The sequence below is a fragment of the Hibiscus syriacus genome, unplaced genomic scaffold, assembly GCF_006381635.1.
Source record: "Hibiscus syriacus cultivar Baekdansim isolate YM2019G1 unplaced genomic scaffold, ASM638163v2 tig00002982_pilon, whole genome shotgun sequence".
Lineage (NCBI taxonomy): Eukaryota > Viridiplantae > Streptophyta > Magnoliopsida > Malvales > Malvaceae > Hibiscus > Hibiscus syriacus.
Genome location: NW_024061959.1, coordinates 67,912 through 78,615, shown reverse-complemented (window position 1 = coordinate 78,615; position 10,704 = coordinate 67,912). Strand labels below are relative to the sequence as shown.

The window sequence follows — 10,704 nt, the reverse complement described above, 5'->3', positions numbered from 1 at the left end:
AATGTTTGAACATTAAATTTTTGTTTACATACTAAAGTTTAATGATTGTTTTATTATTATTAAATTAAAATGTTTTATGAAAAGAAACAAAATTTTATTGGTTTTCAATAGAGGAAGTGGTTTAAAAGTGATGTGAAATATGTGTCTCGTGTACGGAAACGTATACGGGAAATTGGTGTTACACCACGCGTCTTCGCGTGCGCGTGGGGCTTGTCCCCGCTCTGGTTTATTCTAGAGCCAGCCTAACCCGGTCCGAATCGGGTCTGTTTGAGCCGAACCGAGTCAACCCAAGCCGGTACGTTAACTTTGACCTGGCCCGTTGACTGTTTACCGATCTAACCGTTTACTTTGATCGGTATGACCTTTAACTGTTGACTTTGACGAAAAAGTCAAATTTTCTAAAAAGTTCTATTTTATGTTTTTCGACGTCCTAAGTCCGAACCCGAAGTCTGTTTTTCCGAATTTGAACTCGGTAAGTCATTTTTTGTGTTTTATCTTTGAATTCAATTTAGTTTGATTAAGTTTAGTTTCTGACGTAAATTCGTTTGTTATGTATTCGAGACATTATGGGACGGGGAATTAAAGTTTGAGGGCGATCGAATGGAGTTTTAATGGTCGATCGATATGTTTGTAAGTTGCGGTAATACATTACTACCTTATGCATGTTGTAGGGAACATGTTAGTATTGATAAATGCATGGTTGATTATGATTACATGTGTAGTTAAAATTCTAAACTCGATTCGATTTCGAAATAAAACAAATTAAGCTGAATAAAGCTCAGACTACTTGTATAGACACAAGAAGACTGATAAGAATGATTTCAAGTTCAACAATTATCCAGAAAAACAAATAACCTCATAATCCCTAAATTTTATTTATCCTCATTAAAAACTTTAATATTGAAATTACCTAATTATGAAATTATAGAATTGCCCCTGAAGTGTAAAATGATCAAAACATCATTGAAGTGTAAAATGCTATATTATATAACCAATATGAACTAAATGAAAGTATTGTATGTATCTGAATTGTGGGAACGACTGAATTACTCTGTAAACTCCAAAATAATCGTGATCAACTTGATTACTAAATGACCTAAGTACCCTCAAAGACCTAGCATTAAGCGAATAACTTGGATAAGTCTGGAAATGCTGATGGTCTTGCATGTTGTACCGTCCATAAGGGTTTTGAACCCCAAATCAAGCACACCAACATTTCTTGATACCGTTGCAATTCAGAAATGAAACAAATACCATTGGAATACTTGTTCGTTTCTCTAAGATCTATTCAGCGATGATTCTGAAGATGATCAATTCGAAAAGAGTTGTTTGTATTAAAGTGTGAATACCCTTGAAGTGCAACGATTTGACTGGTTGATAGGTATCACAGTGCTTGGGATTTGTTCAGCTCGAGTTAACTCAATATCCTGACAAATCGAAACGAATCATAAATGCCCTAAATCATCGTTTCTCCCTTATTAGATCTAATTAATAAGAATTCTCCAAGAACTTATTGCTCAAAATGCCCCTAATTTTCTGAATAATGGAATCACTCATGTCATATCTAAATCACACGTAACTTTGATGAAAGGGATTCTGAATACCTTTTTGATTACATAGTGTCTCCGAAAAATATCCGAATATTATATGATCTTGATAAATCACGTCCCGAATAACTGATGAATTCGTCAACTATCAAACTCTTTTATAGGGATTTCATTTATAAATTTAATCAGTTTACAAAAGTTTCATGGCTCCATACATGATAAATACAAGTACCTTAAGAAAATAATTGGATCATCTAGTGTGTTCTCTATGCGTTATGTGATTGTATTATCTATTCTGAAATGTGTTTTATCGGGATTTTTGAGTTACTGAAGTTTTAAGTATGCCTGTCTGATTCTTGATCTTTGGTTACCGTTTCTACTGAATTGTAATGCCTGAATTAATACGACCCCAGAATCCCCCTACTCCTTTGTCTGGCCTCTAGCTCTATTTATCTCGCCTCATAACTTTGCCAAAAATCGAACTCTTTGGGTGGAGGCTCGCTCATGAAGCTCTTCCAGTGGCTCGGAGATTGGTAGTGGCTGGAATTGGAGATGGTGTTTGTGCTCTTTGTGGACTTTCCGATGAAACGGTTCTCCATGCTATGCGCGATTGTTCGGGTGCTAATGCCATTCACACTGCTACTGGTTTTGCTTCGTTCCTTCGCTCTCCATCTTCTTCGTGTGGCGAGTTGCTCGAAAGTTTGATGGGACTCTTACCGCCTGATCAGTTTGCGTGTTTATTAGTGTTGCTATACTCTATTTGGTACCGACGAAACATCTTCATTTATGAACAACGATTGTTGCCTGACTGTTTTATTATCTCTGAAAGTCAGTCTCTCCAACAATCTTTCTTAATTAATAATGGTCGTCCCTCCCCATCTCCAGCCGGTTCAATGCTTCGTCAGTGAAGGAAACCAAGTCCCGGTGAAGTAAAAATTAATGTAGATGCTGCTCGTCCATTGATCAACGGTCTGGCTGTAGTTGCCGCTTTTGTTCGTGGTGATAGCGGTTTTGTCATTGTTGCTCACACACGTGTGCTACAAAATCAAAATGATTCACTCAATTCAATTTACTTCATTTACAATATTATGATTCTAATCTCTAACATTATCTAAAATTATATAGCACTTCATCTCATTAAATCAACATATTGTTACTATTACATATTATATTTTTTAATAAAAATAAACATATTCCATTACATAAATTCAAATAAAACATTTAAAATCTAAATTTTCATTTGCAATTAAAAAATTACAATTAGTATTGTTTTTTTTATTATTTTGAGAAAACAATTAGTATTGTTTAAAATTGAAAATTACATAACAAACTATATATTTTTAAGGTGACAATAAGATCAAGGATCTGAAATGCGCAGTGTACGCTTGTCCATATAATCGTTCATACGTCTCGCTCGGGCAGAACTGGTAATGGGTTGGAACAAATAACTCTTTCGATCAAATAAACGAAGAAGAAGAAGAAGAAGAAGAAGATAAAAAAGAGAAAATTTTGTTTAAACAAAGATGGGAGACAGTGAAGACATACCAGAGTCAACAGTTCATAACATATTGGAACAAGAAACCCTCAAGTGGGTTTTCGTTGGTGGCAAAGGAGGTGTGGGTAAGACCACTTGTAGCTCCATTATTTCCATGCTCTTGGCTCGGGTCCGACCCTCTGTCTTGATTATCTCCACCGATCCTGCTCATAATCTCAGCGATGCTTTTCAACAGAGATTCACAAAGATTCCCACTTTGGTTTATGGCTTCAAGAATTTATATGCCATGGTATCCTTTACTTTTTTAATTTGGTTTTCCTTTCTGGGTTCTTTCTTCAGGTTTGTTTTGTTTCAAATCCAAGAAAAAAAACATGTCAATATGATTCTTATTCGTAATCCTGTGATGGATTCACCTGGTTTATGCTTTGTTATAACTTTGACAGTATGACTATGGTGATTTTCGTGGATATTTGTTTGTTTTTTCAATCAACTTCTTTCTCCATAGGAGGTGGATCCTACCGTGGAAAATGATGATTTTGGAGCCGAAGGAATGGATAGTTTGTTTTCTGATTTGGCTAATGCAATTCCAGGAATCGATGAGGCAATGAGCTTTGGGGAGATGCTCAAGTAAGAAATCTCGTGTCCTGTAACTGTTTGATAGTTTGTGATAAAATCATACGGTGAACGAGTTCACAATCAGTTTTGAAAACACCCTTTGATCAATTGTAGTCTGAATGTTTTCCTTCCCTGCAGATTGGTGCAGACTATGGATTATTCGTGCATCGTATTCGACACCGCCCCAACCGGACATACGCTTCGGCTTTTACAGTTTCCGGCTACCCTAGAGAAGGGACTTGAAAAAATGATGTCGCTGAAAAACAAATTTGGTGGTTTATTGAGTCAGGTATGACATTCAAGTTTAGATATCATTCCTTTCTTTCATGCCTCCTATGTTTGTCTAGGCATCGTTCTAAAGGCTATATACAATGGTTCTATTACATCGGTTCCATTCATTGCTTGCGTTGATTGCTTCAGATGACCCGTATTTTCGGGATTGAAGATGAATTCGGGGAGGATGCAATTGTGGGGAGGCTTGAAGGCATGAAAAATGTGATTGAACAAGTTAATAAGCAGTTCAAAGACCCTGTAAGACATGCCATTCTATATTTTTTCCCATACAATATAGTTGGTTCCCATACAGCTATAATTCACTGTCCTTTGGGCAGGACTTGACAACCTTCGTCTGCGTTTGCATTCCGGAGTTCCTCTCTCTGTACGAAACGGAACGATTGGTGCAGGAACTCACCAAGTTCGAGATAGATACACATAATATCATCATCAACCAAGTACTTTTTGATGATGAAGGTACCGCTTGCTTTCTTTCTTAAGTCCATTTTTCCTTCCTGTCCCACCGGAATCGTTGCTTACTGTCTATTGGTCTGTTTTTTGTAATTTAAGATGTCGAGTCAAAGCTATTAAAAGCTCGGATGCGGATGCAACAAAAGTATCTGGATCAGTTTTTCATGTTATATGATGACTTTCATATCACTAAGCTGCCACTGCTGCCTGATGAGGTGAGGCTCAAGCATCTGTTGGTAAGAATGTTGATTTGAATAGCCCTTAACTAGCCTTATATGGTGTTAATAGGTTACCGGGGTTGCGGCTCTGAAGAAGTTTTCTCGCCATTTTATTACACCATATGAACCAGCCCCAAAGGGAACAGTGGAAGAGCTACAGCAAAGACTGTCACGGTTGAAGGAACAGTTGGTCGAGGCTGAAGCCGAACTCGAGAAACTCTGAAAAAGGAAAGAAGAAGGTCCGGCTGCCTGCCGTTTTATGACTTCTTATGGCGCTTTTCATGTCTGCATCCGAAAGAGAATTTAGCATCCTATTTGTTGCTTGCTGGATGATGTTGCTTAGGATCAGCATTTGTTTTAGAAAAATTTGTTTACAATTAACATGCATAATCTCTTGTCATTACATTAAGTTTCAATGTCCTGCAGGTGTTTTCTTCTCCTTTTATCCACTGTGTTTTGTCCTAATAAAAATTTCACTGTATTGTCATAAAACATCTTCAACGATGAAATTCACAAAAGGAATTCCAATCTGATTGTGGTGTGTGCGTGCATGAAAATATGTGAATTGTCTATGCAAAATGACAAGAAATAGGGGTGTAAATTATAATATATATATATATATCGAGAGAGTAATTTGAGAACCGTCTAGTTTTAGTCGTAAAAATAAACATTATTTTCTCTAAAGAAATTGAATTTGAGAAATATCGTATGTTGGTTGTACATAGTTGTTAATAGCTAAAAGAAATTGTTGACAAATATACTATCACCATATACTAATAACTTTAACTTTCATTTGTTATTTTTATAGTATACTTATTTTATAATTTATAACTTTTATAAAGGCATGTTTATATGATTAATAAATTATTTGTAACTTTTGTATTAAAAAGAAAATAAATTATTTATAACTTTAAAAATTTTGTATCTAGCCATGCTAATTTTTTATATATAAAATTTATTTTAAAACTTATATATTTCTATGAAATACATACAATTATTTTAAATTTATTTATTTTTAATAAAAAAATATTTTTACATATTTTCATTAAAATTTAAATCATATATTATATATATTATAATATTAAATTATTTAAATATCATTTATATATATATATATATTTAACTATTTTTCAAGGGTTTGTCCTATTTTTCTCTCTTTTTCCTTGGTCATCGTTTGTCTCTTTTCTTCTTCATGTTTGTGATCGGCAGCATCACCAGCTTTGGTGCTGGTTGCCGACGTTAATTGTAATACCCCAAATATCATGTCAGTGACCTAGTGAAAAGATTTAAAATTTGAGGATTTATTTGAATAAATGATAGAAGATGAGAAAATAATTTGGAATAGTGTTTTAGACTAATTTGTAACAATAGATAATTAAAGAGAGGTTTATCTCTTCTTCTTCTTTCTCGTGTAAGGCTCTCCTCCATAGCCAAAGGTAAAGTTCCATATTGCAAGTTTTTCCTTTCATTTTTGGTTTGTTTTTGAAACATTGAGCATCATAGAGGTTTGAGGAAGGATGGAATAAGATTAAAACTAAGAGATAGATGAAATAATTGAGATTTAAGAAAATGGGTTTTTGAATGATATGTTAGAATATGAGTTTTTATTGATGTTTACTAGCATATTTGACTTGTCAAATAAGTAAATAAGAGATTAAAAGCATTGGATGAGTTTAAAAACATGTTAAAAAAAGTGATATGATTCTTGGATTGAAATGTTCTTTGGAGATGGTAGATGTTATAAGTAGCTAAATGAAATAAAGTTATTTGGGATAAGTAAAGAAGAGATAGAGAGTATATTTGGATATAAAAATAAGGAAAATTGGCCAAATGTGGGTAAAAATCAGGCTGAAAATGGAAAATTTGGGTAAGGGTATCGGTACTGGAAGAACAGTACAGAAACTATAGGCTTAAAATTAGAAGAAATCAGTTGAAAAGTATTAATATTGATGCAACTAGTATAAATACAGATGGGGTATCGATACTAAGAGGAATGTATCGATACCATTGATTACAGAATGCAGAAATGGTATCGATACTGTAATGGAGTATTGGTACTATAGTATAGAAGTATCGATACCTTGGTATGGGTATCGATACTATTGAAAAAGGAATTTTATGATAGGTTAAGATTGTTATAGAATATTAAATAATAGTTCTTTTGAGTATTGTTAAAGTATAAATGTTAGGGAATATACTAACAATTGGTATGGTATGTGTCTTTAATGGATGTTTGAATAGATCATAATCAAGCTCCATAGTCAAGCAAACCTAAAGGCAAAGATAAAGTCGTGAGTAGTTAGATTTTCATTTTTTTAATATAATAGCGAGGCAGGCCAGGTGAGTGCATTTATTATGTACTTATATGTTATGATAGTCATAGATGCATGTTTCTTAATATATGTATAGTGATTACCAAATGGCACTGTGTGTGCAAAACTAATAAATTCATAGTAAGTTGTGGATTATCGTATTGGCACTACGGGTGCAAACTATAGAATTTATAATGAAATTAAATAGTTAATTGATATTATGAATAATTATTAAAGTAGGAAATGTTCTAAAATAAAAGATTAATGGCCTAGCTGTGCATTTGATAGAAAGGTGTCAATTATGCCAGTTAGATGAAAGGTTAAATACCTTTGAGTAAAAGATTAATGGTGTGCATTTGACAGAAAAGTGTCAATTATGCCAGTTAGATGAAAGGTTAAATACCATTGAGTAAGCTGTGCATTTGACAAAAATGTTTCAACTATGCCAGTTAAATGAAAGGTTAAATACCTTTGAGTAAAAAAATTAATGGCCAACTGTGCATTAGACAGAAATGTGTCAGTTATGCCAGTAAAATGAAAGGTTAAATACCTTTGAGTAAAAGATTAATGGCCTAGCTGTGCATTTGACAGAAATGTGTCAATTATGCCAGTTAGATGAAAGGTTAAATACCTTTGAGTAAAAGATTTAATGGCCTAGCTGTGCATTTGACAGAAAAGTGTCAATCATGCCAGTTAGATAAAAGGCTAAATGCCTTTGAGTTAAAGATTTAATGCCTTAGCTATGCATTTGGCAGAAATGTGTCAATTATGCAAGTTAGATGAAAGACTAAATACCTTTGGGTAAAAGGCTAAATGATTAACAGTGCATTTTGACATAAACGATGACATTTATTGATTTGACTAAAAGGATTGTAAATGAATCCTATAAAGTAGACAATTTATCATGGTTCTGATAGCCAAGACATACTTATGAATAAATTTTAATTCTTTTACAAGGTTATGCATCACTAAACAAATACTTAACGTATGTTGATTTCATGCGTAGGTAACAATCAAAGATTTGTCGAATAAGGAGTGCAGCAGCAACAACTTTCATCAATCAAAGGTTGACTCGTGAGTAATATTGGGATAATCTTATTCATTTTGAAAACTTAGCTGACATGTAATTGAACTTAAGAAAATATTTTGTAATGTATTTAAAGTGATAATTCTAGTAATATGTTTCTATGAATGTTATGCTATTTTGTGATTTTAAAATTTGAAACAAAATTTTTTAAATGAAAAAAAAAGTTTTAAAAAGTGAGGAGAGATCTGTAACTCGTGTACGGAAGGGTATACGGGAGATGGTGTTACATTTATTGGTATCAAGGCTACAGGTTTAGCCGATTCTTGGCCGAAACTGGGTTTAAATTGAATTGAGAATAATGATTACATGCAACTAAGATTGTCAAAGTTACTAATATGGTGTCAATTAGAGTGCGATTGATGTCACTCCTTATTAACTTGAATGTTATTATTGTGTATGTTCTAATAGATGTTGGAAATTAAGGACAAAGGTAAGAAAGTAGATAATATTGAAAAGAAGGTCGAAATTAAAATCGATCCAAGAGAAGTTGAATCGGATAAGGATCCAGAGGGGATTTCTGAATTTAGTGAAGATTCCAAGGTTTCTTCAGGTAAGCTTAAATAATTGAGAAATATTTAAGTGAAGCATTAAATTGTTTAAAGTATTGTTAATTTGAGTAAGAGGAAATGAGTAAACGGTGAATGCATTGACCGCTAAAAGTTTACAGAAAGATGAATTATTAGTGGATCAACTGATTATGAGTTTGTTTAAGAATAAATGTTATGTTTTATAGATCTAATAGAGTTACTTATAGAAGGTAATTTGTGAAAATGGATTTTCTACCCATTTCATACTTCAATGAATTATTATTTAAAATTGAGATTAATTCTCGAGAACTTGGAAGGGTGTCAAGTTTGTAATGATAGGAAAAAAATAAATTTGGTTACTAGTGTAATTTTAGCATTAACTGCTATGAGGATATTGCTACAAAGTTGTCAAGTCTTCTTATTAAATGATTTGGATGATTAGACTTTCATAGTTGATATAGAAAATGTTTTAAATGTTAGAGAATATTTTAAATGGATCCAAAAAAGTTACACGGATTACCTCAAGAAGGAAATGAAAGATTTTAAAATAAAAGTATTATATTCAACTTAATCTCGAATGAGATGATATCGGTAAACCCTAGTGAGTCATGGTACAAGTGTGAGATGGACGAGTAGTAAACCTTTAATAAAGATTTCAGGGGCTATGTTCCTGGTGAATATGATGGAATTATCATTTGATAAGTTAAGACCATATTAAGTATAGGTTGTTTGTCTCCAGAGACGATTAGTTCAGAAAGATGCAGAGAGTATGGAAATTATAGTTTTGGAGGGAAAGTAAAATCATTGCTCAAGGTGATATAAATACTGATTGTGAATAAAATGATGTCAGAAAAATATATATATAGCTTTTATGGCTAATGTGATAGATACTAAAATAATTAAAGTAGAATTGTTTGATAATTTCACAAAATTGGGAATTTTATAGATGTCTTTTCAGATAAATTTATTGAGTTACCTCCAGATCAAGAGGTGGAATTCAAGGTAGATGGTTATTAAGGTATTGAGAATGTTTTTATGATTTAGTATCAAATGGTTTAAGTGAGTCAAGAGAATTAGGGGCTCAATTATAAGAGTTGATTGATCAAAGTTTTATCAGCCGAGTATTTCATCGTGAGAAGTAATTGTGTTTTTAGCGAAAAGAAATATAAATCTATATGGTTATGCATAGATTTTTTACAGTTAAATAATACTATTCGAGAGAAGAAGTTGTATGCCAAACTATCCAAATATGGAATTCTGGTGGCATAGATGGATTTCTTTGGCCAGGTTGCTTCGACATATGGTATAAGAGTAGATTGGAAACTCCCAAAAGAATGATCATGAAGTCGGATTTCTTTGGGGCTTGCTGGTTACTATCGAAGATTAGTTAAGAACTTTTCGACGTTAGCTTTGCTGCTAACCAAGTTTTAAAGAAAGATGTGTCTTCTGTTGGATGAAGAAGGGTCAAGAGAGTTTTGAAATGCTAAAGATGATTTTAATAGAGACACTATTGTTTATACAACTTGAGTAGGATAAGGATTATGTAGTTTTTACTAATGCATAACCCAACAACTTAGGAAGTGTACTTATGCAAAAAAGTAATGTTGTGGCATATGCCTCGATAAAGTTAAAGACACACAAAAGGAATTACCCTACGCATTCTTTAGAGTCGACAATAGTCAAGTTAGTCTTAAAAGATTTGACGCCATTATCTGTATAGTGAGCGGTGCTATAGTTGTGCTAATTACAAAGGCCTAAAGTATTTTGGAATTAAAGAGAGTTAAACCTGAGACAGAAAAGGTGGACATAACCTTTAAGGGATATGAAGTGATTATTGATTATCTTCCAGGAAAGACCAATATTGTTGTAGAGGTACTTGGTCAGAAACCTTTTTCAGTTTTGTGAGCTATGGACGTGCGATTAGTGTTGAATGAAAATGGCATTGTGGGCTAAATTAAAGATGAGGTTAATTTTTTATTAGATCTAATAAGAGAATTATAAAGGAAAGAAGAAAATTTCTTGATAAGAATTTTATAAGTAAAAAATGAAGAGGTTAAGGACTTTTGAGGTCAAGTTCAATGGATGTTTGTATTATCGTGGGAGACTTTGTATTCCCGATGATTAAGAATTTAGAAAGATATTCTTTTTGAGGCATTAAG

General features: G+C 33.0%; 1 protein-coding gene across 1 annotated transcript; it reads left to right on the top strand.

Annotated features, from left to right (window-relative positions):
- Positions 1 to 2,919: 2,919 nt before the first annotated feature.
- LOC120166317 (ATPase ARSA2-like) lies at positions 2,920 to 10,347 on the top strand. Its single transcript, XM_039175602.1, has 8 exons — positions 2,920 to 3,331; positions 3,548 to 3,669; positions 3,796 to 3,946; positions 4,078 to 4,188; positions 4,269 to 4,407; positions 4,501 to 4,616; positions 4,690 to 4,858; positions 10,337 to 10,347. The coding sequence occupies exons 1-7, from the start codon at positions 3,071 to 3,073 to the stop codon at positions 4,840 to 4,842; spliced, it is 1,053 nt and encodes a 350-aa protein (XP_039031533.1). The 5' UTR covers positions 2,920 to 3,070; the 3' UTR covers positions 4,843 to 4,858; positions 10,337 to 10,347.
- Positions 10,348 to 10,704: the final 357 nt, after the last annotated feature.

Coding starts and splice junctions, on each gene's coding strand:
- LOC120166317 (XM_039175602.1), top strand. CDS start 3,071: ATGGGAGACAGTGAAGACATACCAGAGTCAACAGTTCATAACATATTG. Junction 3,332..3,547: donor TCAAGAATTTATATGCCATG/GTATCCTTTACT, acceptor CTTTCTCCATAG/GAGGTGGATCCTACCGTGGA. Junction 4,408..4,500: donor AGTACTTTTTGATGATGAAG/GTACCGCTTGCT, acceptor TTGTAATTTAAG/ATGTCGAGTCAAAGCTATTA.